At 38.8% G+C, this 16,005-nt stretch overlaps 1 protein-coding gene across 1 annotated transcript in view; it reads right to left on the bottom strand.

Moving 5' to 3' along the window:
* The window catches only part of stard9 (StAR-related lipid transfer (START) domain containing 9), a 56,526-nt gene that overhangs the window by 17,014 nt on the left and 23,507 nt on the right, over positions 1–16,005 (bottom strand). Inside the window, exons 5-19 of the mRNA XM_079573333.1 lie at positions 15,704–15,736; positions 15,517–15,578; positions 15,274–15,386; positions 13,284–13,426; positions 12,393–12,460; positions 12,153–12,250; positions 10,340–10,552; positions 8,237–8,334; positions 8,064–8,141; positions 7,820–7,897; positions 6,093–6,272; positions 2,905–2,956; positions 2,388–2,513; positions 761–843; positions 424–485 (exon numbers count right to left, since the gene is read on the bottom strand). Coding sequence (XP_079429459.1) covers positions 424–485; positions 761–843; positions 2,388–2,513; positions 2,905–2,956; positions 6,093–6,272; positions 7,820–7,897; positions 8,064–8,141; positions 8,237–8,334; positions 10,340–10,552; positions 12,153–12,250; positions 12,393–12,460; positions 13,284–13,426; positions 15,274–15,386; positions 15,517–15,578; positions 15,704–15,736 — 1,487 coding nt within the window. The remainder of the gene's footprint in view (positions 1–423; positions 486–760; positions 844–2,387; positions 2,514–2,904; positions 2,957–6,092; positions 6,273–7,819; positions 7,898–8,063; positions 8,142–8,236; positions 8,335–10,339; positions 10,553–12,152; positions 12,251–12,392; positions 12,461–13,283; positions 13,427–15,273; positions 15,387–15,516; positions 15,579–15,703; positions 15,737–16,005) is intronic.

Below are 16,005 nucleotides of genomic sequence, written 5' to 3'. Positions count from 1 at the left end.
AAAAAAAAAAATGAGAACGTGAAAAAAGTGACGACAACATGGCAAACAACGCACAGAAAAAGATTTGTTTACAGAGATCAGTTTTGTCAGTCTTAGCTTTCAAATGAGGCATTATTCTGGCCTATAGTCTACAACCTTTTAGATTTGGGTAAAGCTGAACTGGAGAAAATTCGCTAAGTTAAAGCGGAGGGTTATAGGTTAAAGAATATTTTAACAGTTGGTCTAATTGAAATAAACTGCAGCCTTTACTTGAAAAATTGTCTCCTATTTAGAAAGACAAAGGTAGTTTCCGTTTGAAGTTGCTTCAATATTACAAAGTACGAATAAAACTATTTCAGAAAATTTGCAAAACTAAAAATGGTAATTAGTTCATTTAAATTGGTTATTACTATTACCATTACCATGGCAACTACCACTTCTTACCTGTCATCTGAATTCAGGCTGCGAAGATCATTATAGGAGCAGGTCAGGCCATTTTCACTGGTCTGGACACACAAACAGTGACATTATAGGATATAATTATGTCAACTAGGATATAATTGAAAACAAATATTTCCACTTTCATTCATCTGTCCACTAACCTCTTCAATAAACTGAATTAAATTAAATTCAATCAAATTCTCAATCAATATTCAGAAAAGTGCATAAACTTTAGGTTCAAATTTGCATGCCCCGGTCTGAGAACCACATCTGTTGCTATCTGTGTTGCCATCATCTCCTCCAAGTGCGTAATTTCCATTCCCAGCCAAGCAGCACCTACCCGTCTGCGCTCCCGGAGGAGGGCCGCCTCGGCTGGGTGGTTGAAGCGTAGCTTATGCACTCCTCCCAAGGTGATCACAGCCCCTGGAGACACAGAGGCAGCAGTCATCACAAGCTGTGCGCATCCTTTAACTGTGCGGCGCAGAGTGAGCTGAGGACAAGGGCTGTGAGGGTTTGTGTAAGTAAAGCGTGTGTCTGTGTGTGTTTGTATCATCGAGAAGCCTGTTCACTGTGACAGAAAAGCACTGACCTATATGGAAAATGCAGGTCAATGATAGAGTTGGACACACTTGACTCCATCAACTTTTGCAAATGTCAAGAAAGCTGAGCAATACATTTGGAGTCGGGCTGGAGAATATAGATACTATGTATGTAAGAGACTCATGACATTTGAGGTTGGATATTACAGATAGAAACGTACAACATACAATTACTGTGCAACGTAGAGCTGTTCAATTATAGTTTATATTAAACATATAGAAAATTGTGGACATGTGAGTGGTTGTAGAAAAAACCTTTGGCCCCCAAGAGAATTTTGAAGAAATACTTATTCATAAATCAGAGACCAAATAAGTGAAAAACTCTAAAATGTGGAAAATACTGTCAATATTTTTCACATTTCCCAGCAAAACACAGCATTAGGTCATATATTATGTGCAAAACTTATATTTGTAGAAATAATAGGCTTTACTTTGGGCTATAATTGTGAGTTTCAGCCCTTGGCGTTTGGAAATGAAAGAAAAAAGTCCCTCCTTGACACAAACTTGCCGACACCTGACCAACAGCTTAGTTGGTTTTTGGTTTAAAGTTTAGATGGAGCGCCCTCTGCTGGCAACAGGGACAATTAAAGCAGCTAAAAATAGTATGTGAGCCTCCGTTTTTACACAATGGCAGGTTAACCTATTACCTGCCGTCCCCTCTGATCAGGGGGCTAGGGTTAGGGTTAGTTAAGGTTTTATCAGGATAAAATGAGGGTTAAGAACAGAAAATGTAAAGCAAATTGTGTTTCACTCACACAGATCTCACTCATATTTTTAGAAACAAGAAGGTCTTGGCTTTCAAATTAGGTACCACAACCACAGCTCTCCAGTCAATACGCTTTGAGATTTGGATGTAAGTTATTGCTAACCCTAACCCATAGGTGGCAGTTAAGTAACAAATCCATGCCGCCATAATAAAGAGTTTAAGAGCAGAAGGGCTCAATTGATGTTTTGTGGGATTTAACAATGTATCTATGACACAATAAAATCCAGGAAATAGAGATCACTTCAGCAGTAGAGGAAGAAACAATTCAAAGTGTACAAGATTACTGAAAACTATGAGAATGAAGCAAAATAGTTATTTTTGGGAGAAACTGGAAAGGAAGGTGAGAATATTATATCAAATAAGCCTAACCAATAACTAAAGATTATGATTAGTAACAACAGAAAACAATCTTGAAAGTAAAATATCAAGGGCTGCAACTTCTACATTACTGTCTCGGGTTTTTAAGCCTCACATAATCTCAAACTAAACTTTTGTCTCCTCTCGGTCACTCTTTGCTCTGTGCATGACGTTTATGAGGCGGCGCAAATGTACAGAGATATAGTCTGTGTTTGTGGACTGATTTGTGGGGGATTTGCACTGACCTTGAGCCAGTCTGCAGGGCTCGGCGACCTCTCTGTCGTTCAGCAGACACACGCAGCCGGGGATCGGACGCAGAGTCACCACACCTCTGCGGTTTTCAATCTCACAACTCGCATCGGCCGGCAACACTACACAAGATACACAAAGTCAGTCATATTGTACAGAAAGACAGGTTTAAGATAAGCTTCAACTTAAATAGTAAATTATTAAAGTGACATTGCTGTTGGTTGAGCACAGTCGCCCTCTTCTGAGCTCTGTACTGCAACTTTGTAAAATGCATCCTTCTAATTGATTTCCCCCTTCTCTGAAAAAGCTAAAGAACATGATTTTCCCCCTGCATAATCTACAGTTAATGCAGCATGTTTAATCTAAATCTGCCGGTTTGCTTTATATATGCTCAGCTGTAACATGTGCTTCTTAAGAAGCTTTGCGGATTTGCATACATTATATCTGTGTACATACAATAACGTTTGCTTATGAATATTAGATGTATGAGAGAAAATGGGTTTATACTAATACCTATGTCTGTTGCTCCAAACTGGTCCTGAGGTCCGATGCGGGTGATTCCCTCCTGCAAGATTGTAGATGTAAATATTCAGTTTCGGTGTAAAAATATAATTGACTGTTTAATACAAGAGAAGGCGAAGCTATGGAGGTTTTTATAGCACCATACGTACTGTATATAAGACAACTACAACAATATTAATGATAGCATTTTGCCCTATGGACCATGTGGCCTGTGTCCGACATCACAATAGCATGATTTTAATATGACATTAATGCCTGTTTTGCAACAATTATTACCATTATAGGTAATTTGCTGAATGATAGTACAGGGTTTATACCGGCAGAAGCAAATGTAATGCTTTTCAATGCCTAAGTACTATATTTTAATGCCACAAGCGGATCAAATAGGAGAAACACACGCACATCAATTACTTAAGACAGGTGCGTAGTGGATGAGGGATAATCCCGGCATTCATGAATGAAAAATAATAATTCCCGCAAGAAAGAAAAAATACAGCATATTTCATATTTTCAGAGAAAGAAAACTTTTGAGCAAAAAAAAGTCAATTTCAGCCAAAACTGTATCATTTTAAGGTATTTTCAAACTTATACAGTAAAAATTGTTGAGCGATATCATAATTTTCCAATGAATTTAATGACATTTAAGGCCTTGATTTAGGCAAAATTCATGAATGTCTTTTAATGGCTTTAATGCCCTGTTATGTGGAAACCCTGTACTTTAAACTATGCAAGATTTCAGCCGAATATGAGATTGCTACATTTTCACAACATAAACAATAATAAATGTAGCTTCTGCATGTTAACCTGACAACACATTTAACACTGTATTTATGCAGGCTTGGGGCACAAGAATATGCCAGACAAAATATTCTTATGTTTAATCTCTTAACCCCCACCTGAACAGAGGACATTTTCTCCAGGTTGGCTTCATGAGAAAAAGTGATGAAAAGGTGACAAAAAAAGCAACAAAAGAGCGACAAAAATGTGATGAAAACGCCTTTAGGCTGTGAACTCTCCAGTCGAGAAGCCGAACTGGAGAAAATGTTCTCTGTGAAGGTGGGGAGTAGGAGGTTAATAGAGGAAATTACAAGAAAGTAAGAAAAAGTAAGTAAGAAAGTAAGAAAATGCAAAACCCTCCAAATTTAAAATAACACATAAGTCTCACACTTCACTCCAGCTGGTCCAAGGTTGCTTTTAGGATTATCTTATCTTATCTTATCTTATCATTTCCTGCATTTTTCATTCACTCCACACTCGGTAAGATATGAGTGTAGCGAAAGTTTCCCTGCGGTAGACTGACGGAAGCGGGGCTGCCAATCAGCACAATTGGCCCCTCCAACCACAGTTCATCTCTCATCATCTCTCATTCGGGTGCAATATTCATAGATAGGCACCATGTGTGAAGTGCCTTGCCCCGGGACACAAAGACAGAACGGACCAGTCAGTGTCGCTGACCTTTTTATCTGTGGACTAAAGCTTTAACCATTGAAGAACTTTCCGCCAAGTGTCTGAGAGAGAGAGTACATATCTCTGAAACATTTGGTCCAAAGATGACACAGATTAGTCTATGGAATAATATAAACCTATTTTATTGACTATCGATTATCAAGTTGGGTTAAAGTCTTTTACACTGTATACAATGCAAGAGCCACATGTGGTCCCAAGTGTCCCGGCCGAAGCAGTAGCAGTGTAATTGTCAGGCCTCAGGGTGCGCTCGTCATAGTCGAAACCAGGACACCTTCGCTCCCACGGGCCTTCCACTCTGAGCTAACAGTTTCTTATCCAACCACGCTTTGTGCAAAGCAGGAGCAAAGTAGAGACTGGAAAACTGACAGGACAGTTGCTGGGTAGAGTGAAGAAAAGGAGGGGGGAAATATAACAGAAACGCACCTTTTCTCAAGAGTTTGTGGAGCAAAACAGAGAGAAACACATGAAGTGATGGAGGAGGAGGAAGGAGGAGGATGATCTGGCAGATAAAAAGATTTAGGTTTTAGTCGAGACAGCTGACAAGAACGGAAACGAGAAAGAGAGAGGCAGAGAAAGTAGAGCAAATGCAAAAACATAAGGCTGTTGAGGATTGGAATCAAGTTGGACATGTTTTTTGGTATTCTGGGGGAAAAAGACACATTTTGCCAGGCCTCTCACACAAATGAGTCTTCTATTTCTGCAGAATTTAGTCTGGACTCAAATCTGTTTGAAGTAGCAGATACATGGACACAACGCACACAAGATAAACTGCTGAATGCAAGGGTATGATAGAAAAGTGGACAGTCTAAAGCAGGGGTGCCCAAACTTTTTGTCTCCGAGGGCCAAAATGAAAAAGTGCCTGTGAGTCGCGGGCCAAACACAGCGATGTCAAACACAAAACACTTATAACTGCAAATTACATTTGCATTTGATTCTATCTATGCAAAGAACATGCTATATTAAAACAAATGGTAACTATGGCAAAAGCCTAGTTTTAGTAGAACAAAATCAACAATTGTAGCAATTTAGTGCAAAATGTAAAAAACACCTGCATCTACAGCACCTACAGTAACTTTACCTCATTCGTTAACTCAAAGAAAATGCCACATTAGATTATTTTGAAAGTGTCAGTTCAGCATCAATTCTTTTAGAAGTCAATTTTTAACTTATACTGTTGTTGAACAACCTTGGCAATAAAAGTTGGAAAACTGAAAGTTGATGCAACAACATCACTGATTAATAAATACCAAGACACCACAACGGTGTTTCCAAAAGGAGTGAAACAGCGCCCCCAATTTGACGCTGGTGGTCAAAAAGTGTACTGCATCCATATTTACCATTGAGAATGAATGGAAGAGAGTTTTAACCACACGCAGTGCAAAAGTAGGTCACTCTCTGGCGGGCCAACAGAATTGTTTCGGCCCCACTTTGGGCACTACTGGTCTAAAGAGATAGTGCTACTCAAATACAAAAACTGAAATACTAATCTAATTGCCGGAGACAATAAAGGAAACCTTAACGAACTGACGAACAACATACAAACTCAGATGGATAAAACATTTGCTAATATTAACTATTTTAGAAGATCTGTGTGTGTCATTCATTGTCTAAGGAACTCTTCAAAGTAATTGCTGGGACATAGCTTATAAGTGACTTGCAAACCGGGGGGACAGCAAAAGAGCCGTGTGTTGTGATTATTTGCGAACTCCTACCCTGAGGTGATAGAAGACGACTCCGGTGCTGAAGACGTCCCTGTCGAGCGACACTAGATGCGGCTGCTGCGAGTTTATGAAGAACCCGGCCTGGTCTCTGTTTATGTCCACACTGCACTGCTCCATCAGCTCCTTCTTGTCTCTCCAGCTTTCAGACCAGTCTTTAGTGAGCTGCTCCACCTGAACACAATGAAGGGATTAAGTTAGAGAAAAAGAAAAGGACATTTTATTATGTTAGTATCTTTGCACTAACATATCGCTAACGCTGCTGAGTTTTATCTGAGTTTTTCCTGGTGAATGTCACCGCCCAATCAAAGAGGTTTAATCCAGCTACTCAATATGTTTTTCTTCAGTTATTATCTGGATGACAACAGTGGCTCAAGGCGTCTCCAACCTGTAGCTTGTTAGACACCAGCAGCTCCAGTGTAGCGCTCTCCTACATTTCTACATGTGCGTGAATTTGATTAGTCATTTGTAGCGAGGCATTTGTTATTAACACAATCTGCACACATTTAGGCAATTTTCTTTCTTTGTTGGAAAATGTCGGGCTTAACTGACTTGATTAATTGACTTGATTAAGTGACTTCCTATTTCGATCCAGCACGCCAAAATAAAAGCACCATCTTATTCATTAGTTTAGCAATTCATTAGTTCTACTTTCTTTCTGCCAACCTATTAACGGAGAAAACACTTAAAATGTGTGTATTTAATTATATTCTTGTAATGTTGCAAGCATAGATATATATAAAGGCTAGATGTCTTAAGGCAGAGTCACTTCCGGCATAACCGGCGGCCATCTTGCCACAGGGAAGCTTTCTGGCGAGCTCAAGTAAGTGAGTGAATATCTCGCTGAAATCTTCATGGATTTACAAACAGTTTGGTTTCTTACAAACGTTATTAACGTGGCTATAATTCTGCATGAAAATGTTGAAATAAAGATTTAAAAGTACATACACCATAAAACCCAATTGTGAGCGAGCTCCCTGTGGCAAGATGGCCGCCGTGTGCGGACGTCGCTCTCCATTGGCCAGCAGTGCGTATGAGACATCTAACCTTTATATATATAGCTATGGTTGCAAGTACCTGTTGAACTAATCCAGTGGTTCTCAACCTGGGGGTCACAAGACAAATTTGGAGGGTCGCCAGATCATTTAGATAAAATAGCCATATTTTCATTAGCATATAATCTGATATTTTATTGTTTGCTATTTTACTAGAGTGCCATTATTTGTTCGTAGTTTCGTAGCCATTTGTTATCATGGGGGTCGCAGCTCCAAAAGGTTGAGAACCACTGAACTAATCAATGAGACGAGCCGTGTGCTTTTATTTCAGCATGCTCGATCGAAACTGGAAGTCACTTCTTGGGCTACGTTGTTATGATTTGAAGTTATGCACAGAGTCAATTCCCACAATTAATCACACACAAAGCCTATATATCTTATGCTGTTTTCTTTTATTGTGTGTGCAAAAGTAGCTTATGGGGGAAGTTTGGAGATCGCCTGCTGTTTTATCACAACAATTTTTGGCAACTCCATCCACCTCAATCCCTATCAAGGCGCACTGTATGTAAGAACAGAGCAGTATGGGTAGAAGAATACAACACCAGCCTAAAAAGGAGTGGAGCATTAGTGGATTCTCCCTTGCCTGCTGACCTGTATATTTCTTGTTGTAAATTTATTGTCAGGTTTGCGCGATAGATCTAAGCGTCTGCATCGACCGGCTGTTACCTTGAGTTCATTCTGAAGCACGATGTCAGAAAGATTTCCATCCCTCTCATCACTTAGAGACGGACTGGGATTGCGCTGCTGTCAATCAAAAGCAAAAAAAAAAAAAAAGACAAATTTACAATAAAAATATGCGCTTCCCTGTGGATCTATTACACAAAGCGCCGTAAAAGTAGACGATGCGTTTCAAAATCCCAGCATGGGGCTTCCACTCAAAGCATTATATAATATTAAAAGGTTTTGATACCATTTCAAAGCTGAGCAGCATGGTCTTCAGCCTGTCAATCTCCTCCCTCAGTTCCCTGATCAGGCGAACATTAGCATCCTACGCACATATCAAAGACACATCAAGCGACCGAGGAAAAAAAGCATTTGATCAAACATTAAAAATCCTGGCACACTCCAAAAACTGCCACTGACCTCATTTACGCGCGGCTTGTTGACAATGTTTCGGGCGTGAGCGGCGTATCGGAGTGTGCTCAGCGTCTCGTTGTAGCTGTTGATGGAGGGCGAGACAGCTGCCACAAAACGAAGAGACACATGTAAACATTAATTAGTGCTGGCGCGGAGAGGTATACAGTAGACGAGACTGTGACGAGGAGTGACATGTTTTCTGAATGCATAATTTCACTGTAATCCGAAGGGAGGCTGCTAACACTCATCTGAGGAGAGAAATATTGAGTGTATCTCACTCAATATTTACACTCAAATATTGAGTGTAAATGCTTTGATGGGACAAAGCATTTACACACTCAAAGTCATGATCAGTGCATTGATCTCTAGTGGTTTAACGAAATTCAGGCCCTGTACCTGAGTTTTTCTATTGCAAACAATGAAAGGGGAAGCCACTAAATTAAATGTACTAGTTGTGGTCCAAACTCATTCATAACTTTCCTAATACATTTGTAGCATCCAAAGTCGTCACAGGGACGAGTTAATAGGCACATTTCACAACTTGCAGGGTCACTTTTCTGGGTCACTTTCACGGAAATGCTAGAAAAATAGCCTGAAAGTTCCTGTTTAATAATTAGATGCATGCCATTTTCTCCCCACAAATGTTTGAGTTTACAATACACTAAATTAGGGCAAAACCATTTTTTTTTCCATTTCTATAAATAAAATCAGTTCCAGTGCCTTTAAGTCCTCCTTCAGTATATTGTAAACAGAAAACAATGGAAAAATACTGCCTTCGTATCAACATCATGAAATTCCTAGAAAAAATATTGAGTATTTCTGTAATAAACACCAAGACGAAAAGTGACCCTGCAACTTGTGGAACATGCTTATAAACTCATCCTTGTTAATGGGATATTAAATATGTGTTAGGAAAGTTAAGAATAAGTTAAGGCCACAACTGACTTATTTTACTTGCTCCAGCTGTCATTGTTTGTAACCAAAAAAATCAGGTATAGGGCCTTTAAGTACGGAAATATTATAAAAAGAATAAAAGCATCCACTTTCAAATGTAGTCAAAATTAAAAGTAAATAAACCAAATTTTGACACAAAAAACCCCCAGAAGAGACTGAAAGCGCTGCACAGCAAAAAGTAATCTTGAAATAAGTGATTTTTTTCTTGAAATGAATTGAAATAAACAACTTTTATTTCAAGTGAATTTAGATTTTTATCTAGTTTTGAGTGTAGTGATTTATTTGATCTTAATTTAAGTGTAAATATCTTCTTCGTTCTTGAAATAGACTCTCAAATCAAGGATAAAAGTACTTATTTCAGGAACATTTTACTTATTTCAAGTAAGGGTGTGTCATATATATCATATCGCACAGCGTTATACCATTGGGGACATTATACAATTTATGTTACGCTATGTCAGATCCATCAGAGCAGCATAAACACTGACATTGAAATTAAGTTAATTATAAATTGCTTGAGTAGATCATAAGGGAAATAGTATGGCGCTAAAAAAAAAGAATAAAATATCTTTAAAATTCCAGCCCTATTGGGAAGATGAATTCAAAGTGATTTGTCTGTTGTCAATTATATTTTCAAATATATAATTATTGGGATATCTATTTTTTATATTGTGATATAGATATTGGGCCATATCGGCCGGCCCTAATTTCAAGATTATTTTTTGCAGTGCACTGGTATTTTCTGACTTTATCATTCTGATGTTTCAGATCAGAGCTACTTTATTGTAGCTTGTTAGATTCACCCACTGTGCTTTTACAAACACGCCATCGCAAAAACAGGGGAGTTTAACTTTAGACAAAAATTCTAAATGTGTTTGCTTTAAATCCAGTGGAAAATGTGGACACTGAAATTTTTTTTTATTATGTTACCCTCTACCACTGGTTATGTTGTGGGGACTGAGCCACAGAACTTTTGGTTAGATAATGAGCATCTCAAACGTTCTCATTTACTCATAAGGACACATCTTCCCATTCATGCATTTATTTCTTGTCTCGTGAGATCAAGTCGAGCTTTTTCATCGCATTATAAAACACTTGTGAATATTGGAATCAGTTGCATTAAAACCGTCACGTTTCATAACTGGGAGCTCGTACTTGCGATCATGATGGTTTTGGAGTTGCCGCCCAGGCTGTCTTTGAGGAGCCAGGTGAGGACAGAGTCTCTGTAGGGGATGAAGCAGTGCCTCCTCCCCGCTCCTCCCGCCCCTCGATCGGACAGAGAGCTGCTGTGACTGCCCCCTGTGCTCTCCGCCTCCGACGCCACGCTGTTAATGCTCTGGCAGCTGCTGGACATCTGAGAGTTCTGGGCTGGAGAGAGAGAGAGCAAATGTTCAGAGGAAAGGAGAGGAGCTGAACATTTGCACGCTATAGAGGATGTTTTTCACATTGTATCCTTAACGTCTGCCAGAGTTTCCCCACTAACAGAGCAGACTAACTAGACCACACTGCAAAAGTAATTAACTGGATTTGACTCGTTAAATTGTAGTTGGGCTTTTGACCAACATTAGTTCCCATGTTCTGAGATGTTTCTGACTCGTTTCAATACATTTTGCCTTTATTTCAAGTAAACTTTTTTTGCCAATGGGGTAAGAAAATTGGTCTTATCCCCTTGGCAGGTTTACTTTCTTATTCCAAGTGAGATTACCTTAGAACCAGTCTGTAATGTCATCAAACTAGCAAAATAATCCTGGACCGATCAGGGAAAAAGTCTAAATGAGTCCAAACTGCTCAAAAAGAGATACATTTCCTCAATTCAAGTCATTTAAGCCAATGCTTGATATTTACTTTTTGTAATGTAACTAATGAACGAACTTTTAATCTGTTCTTTACTTTATACTTAATAGGGCAAAACATATAAACAATGAGCAAATTATGGTATTTTCAAACAATGAACTTGTAATTCATAAATTTTCTTTTTAGATACGACTTGTGAGGTAAGGCAGTTAATAGGAAAAACTGGCTCCTGCCCCCGACTGGGTCCTGTGACATCATCACATTCTAGATCCTGAAAACAACCAATATAAGAAAATAATAATATTACATTATAATAATTTGCCCTTGCATATTGAAATGTTCTCTTATTCATCTGTTTAATGGAATGTTTGTAAGTTTTAAAGGAATAGGCCACCGTTTTTACATACTGAGATATGTTCTTACCTAACCTTAGACGAGTTAATATATACCCGTCTGGTCTTTGTCCGCTCTGTCACGCAAACGGAGCACATACGCATAGAAGCTACCAAGCTCTTCCACGTGTTCCCTATTTAAATAAAGTTACGTGAAGTGTTTTCAAGGTTATTGACGGAAGTGAGCGGGGAAAGTCTTTAGGAGTTACTGCACGGACGTTGTGCTCCTCGTATCATTACGCCTCACAATATAGTACCCCTTTTTATCTGCTTATAAAATCGACATGTTACATTTCTGTGTAAATATACTTCGCATGAAAACACTTCACGTATGTGCTCCGTTTGCGTGACAGACCAGGGGATATATTAACTCGACTAAGGTTAGGTAAGAACATATCTCAGTATGTAAAAACGGTGGCCTATTCCTTTAAAACATTAAATATGGTCACGTTTTGTTTTTTTTCTTTTTGTTTTTTTACATTTGTGGCATTAAAAATATAGTATTTAGATTAAAAATATTACATTTTATTTGCTGCCTGCTACCTGTTAAAAACCTGTGCAAACACAAACTACATCTCCCTTAGCTTTGTAAGTCACTATTCCAATATTTCTCAAGTAAAAGTAAAAAGTATCCTGCTGGAATATTGCTTTATTTCCCAAATGCTAGTCTAGTAAAAGCAAGTAAAGCTAACTCAAAATGAAGTGTGACAAAACCGTGATGGAGAGAAAGACACACAACATGTCATTTCTCTGACAATCTTCACTCAAATGTGTTTTTTTACCAAGTGCTGAGATGACGATGCCCAAAGTGACCAGTGACTTGTTGATGTTCGATCCTTCTGTCAGTCGGTCCCTGCAGTAGTTTGGATCAGCTCTCTCACTGCCAAAACAAACACGAGGAAGGAAAAGAATAAGAGTGGAATAACTTTTATTTTGTGTGGCCAGAATCCACTAGGGGGCAGCTCTGATTAAGCCTTTAAATTTGATTAAAAAGGAAATACAAGGGGAAAGACTGAGCTCACCTTCCAGCCAAGTCGACCAGGTTAATCTTGCTGACGATTTCTGATGGAAGGTTGTTCTCCAAAATTGCCTGTAGATGATACTTTAGTTTACTACATATTAATTACTGTAGAAATAACACAAAAAACATTTTAACAGTGAGTTTATAGATAACTTTAATGGGGGATTTTTGTATGCTCATGCTTTCAGTTGAAATCACCTTTTATAAACTTCAAGTGGGTTAACCTCTTAACCCCTGCCTGAACCAAGCACATTTTCTCCAGTTCAGCTTTACCCAAATCTGAAGCTTCAAAATAGCGACAAATACAAGATTTAAACAAGGATGGAAAAGTTACCAAAAAAAGAGAAGAAAATGCGACGATCAAACCACAAAAGAGAGACTGATGAGCAACGAAAGAACCACAGAAAAGTTGGAAAAAGTGTCAAAAAATTTGATGAAAAAGTGACAAATAATGTGATGAAAAAGTGATGAAAAAATGACAAAAAAATTGTAAAAATAAAAATAAAAAAAAAGTGTTGAAAAAGTGACAAAAAGTGTTGAAAAAGTGACAAAAATGTGACAAAAATGTGACAAAAGTGACGAAAAAGTGACAAAAACATGACGAAAGTGATGAAAATGAGACGAAAAAGTGATGAAAAAGTGACAAGGCGAGGAACAAGATTCTTCTAAATCAGTTTTGTAAGTCTTAGCGTTCAAATGAGGCGTTACACTGGACCGCAACCTTTTAGATCTGGGTAAAGCTGAACTGCATCAGTCGGGGGTTAAGAGGTTAAATCACTCAACTCAAACTCTAACTATAAAACACCTTCTTGATTTGTGAGATATTCATGCCATTACATCATACCTGTAATCAGTTAATCTTAAGGTTTGACTGTTTTTGTAATGGCCGGACCTGAGTGTACTGGATGGTGAAGATGGCGTGGGACCGGCTGCTGGCGTCGTGGTTGTGCGTCGCTGCCGTGATGCGGTTGGAAATGCCCTCCTCCAAAAGCTCCATGGCCTGTTTGCTGCTCGACACCACATGCTGGGACAGGTCTATGAAAGAGAGGCAAACTAATGAGTAAATTATTCAAATACCTAATGTATTATTCAGATAACCATTATACGGCTAATGAAAAAGTCCTTATTAGTCTCATTTTAGTCATTGAAAGTAAATCGTGTGGTTTGGCAAACAGAGTTATATGAAGAAACAGGATGCGTGTCTAATACTTGGTCATCTTTACAAGTATTTAATATCCCAGGGGACGAACACAATGCTGTAACTTCAGCCTATTGTCAGTGTGAGTCAAAAACATGGATTTCCTCAATCCTCTCTATACTAGGCCTATTTATAATCCTTTCTCAATGTGTGTACTGTACTCGTCCCCTCTCCTTTCAGCTTCTCTGTTCTTCGGTCGCCACAACTAATCGCTTTTTTGTCCTTATGGATATTGATACATTTTCTACTGAACGGGCCAAATCCATTTTATCCGGGTTTGGGAACAACACAAAGGATGCTGTGGTTGGGTGCTTCTATTAACTATGAAGCCTGTCTAATTAAGGCATAATCCAAACAGTCATAGCCACATAAATATAATATATAAAAACATCTGCCAATTATAAAGATAAGCATGTTTCCGGTATGTAAGCTATGTACAAGTATTTGAAACACATTTAAAGATATGATGTCCAGGAAAGGTCTATCCTCTGAGCACATGTACAGCAGCCTGTGTGTCCTCCCTCCTTGTAAACCACAAGGAAATGACTTCACTTCCTCTGGTGAACAGGGATTTCTTCTGATGCGGACAATGAGTGGATGTGGCCCTTTAAAAGCCTTGAGTTAGACGGATGGGACGAAACGCAGAAAGGGAAGTCTTGTGAACGCAACATAGCGTTAAAAAGGATAATGGAAAATGGTTAAAAGTTATAAGAACAACTCTGGACTTGATCAAACGATTTACAAGCGAAATTCCTCGTCAACATGAATAAAAAATAAACATAGGTTTCATTGTAATTTTGATAATTGCCCGTTTCAAACCTTTATCTAATTCTACGATATCCTTCAGGCTCTCTGTACATGATTCGGCAGAACTGAGAGCAGTAATTTCAGTCAGCATACCATTTGTTTTTGTTTATTAATAATAGTGAGTGGTAGTGAGTCTGGGCAAGCAGATATCTGAGTTTAGATGTTTACCTTTGAGTCTTGTTTTGTGAGTTCCATCATTACACAGTCCAAACATTCTCTCTATGGCCGACTGAAGGTTATTACATGGTTTATTTACAACCATAAATTTATGGTATAGTCAGATTAAATGTTTCTAGCTGTAGATTAAATGACTAAGTAGTTTTTGTTTTTCTAATATTCTAACCACGAGCATTGATCTTTAGCAAAACAAAAACTGTAATCATGTTATCATCATCATAGCTTCTTGTGGAGCACTGGGAGTTCACTTATCTATAACTCTGTTTCATTTTGAATTTATTTGTTTGAGTACAACCCAGGTTGGGCCTGGTTAGTACCTGGATGGGAGACTGTGAGGGAATACCACAGTATTCACAGGGTGAATGGTGTGTGAAGGAGTGGTTGGTGGCGGTCGAAGTGTTGGCACAGATGTGTGCAGCGAAGTTATTGTCAATCTACCCCAAGGGCAGCTGGGGCTGTAGCTTTCCATCACCCAGTTTGGAGTGAATGCATAAAATCCCTTTACCCTGTGTGAAGCACTCTGAGTGACGTACTGTGTCATGTGAAAAAGTGTCCCTTTCCCAAACCACACAATGAGCATTATAAAAAACAAGCTGCAGCTATAGGCAAGGCAAGTTTAGTTGTAGAGCACTTCACAGTTGCATAACATTACAGGATTTTTAGGTTAGTCTTACACTGTAGTGTCAAAGTCAGGGCTTACCTTGCACATATGGCCCTTTTTCTGGATGCTCCCTCACTTTCAGAGACGCCCTCTTCTTCTGCTCCCCTGCTCCGAGCAGGTCCCGCACTCGCTCATTATAGATCTCCAAAAAACTTTAGGGACACAACAATAAAAACAAAGTAAAGGTAAAAATCATCATCTTGGAAAATCTCATACAGTTCAATATAAACGTTGTTTACATCAAGTTAAATGAATCAAATGAACTGAGGGATCATGACAAACCTTATCTCCACTCGACTCGTGTTCTGACCATCAGGAAAAGCCTCTTCGGATCTAAAAAGTCCCTGTAAGAAAAAAGGTGAACTGCAGTTTTATTTTACGCTACAGTAACGGCATTCAATGCATCCAATCTTCCATCACGCTCGCCCCATTTAAGTATTCAGCCGGCACTTATAACCCAGTGACGTACCTGACAGATCCGAGGGGTCAAGCCAATTGAGTCCTGTCAAAAGGATAACAAGGAAAAGCAGAGAGGCTCTTATTAGTTTTCACAGCTGTCATGTACGATTTAGGACAAGTGTAAATGGTTTTCAGTGTACATTACTATACATTGGAGCGGGAGCATTACAGAATTAGAAGTGATTTGCGTAACAATAGGATTTCCTCTCGAGTGTCAAGAGACATTCATACAAGATTAAAGCTGGGTTTTCTGGGTTAGACCAATGGGGCACAAAAGTCGGTGGAGAATTTACTAGAATAAACACTGTATCG

Source organism: Gobius niger (assembly GCF_951799975.1).
Source record: "Gobius niger genome assembly, chromosome: 16".
NCBI lineage: Eukaryota > Metazoa > Chordata > Actinopteri > Gobiiformes > Gobiidae > Gobius > Gobius niger.
This window is presented reverse-complemented; position numbering and strand designations above follow the sequence as displayed.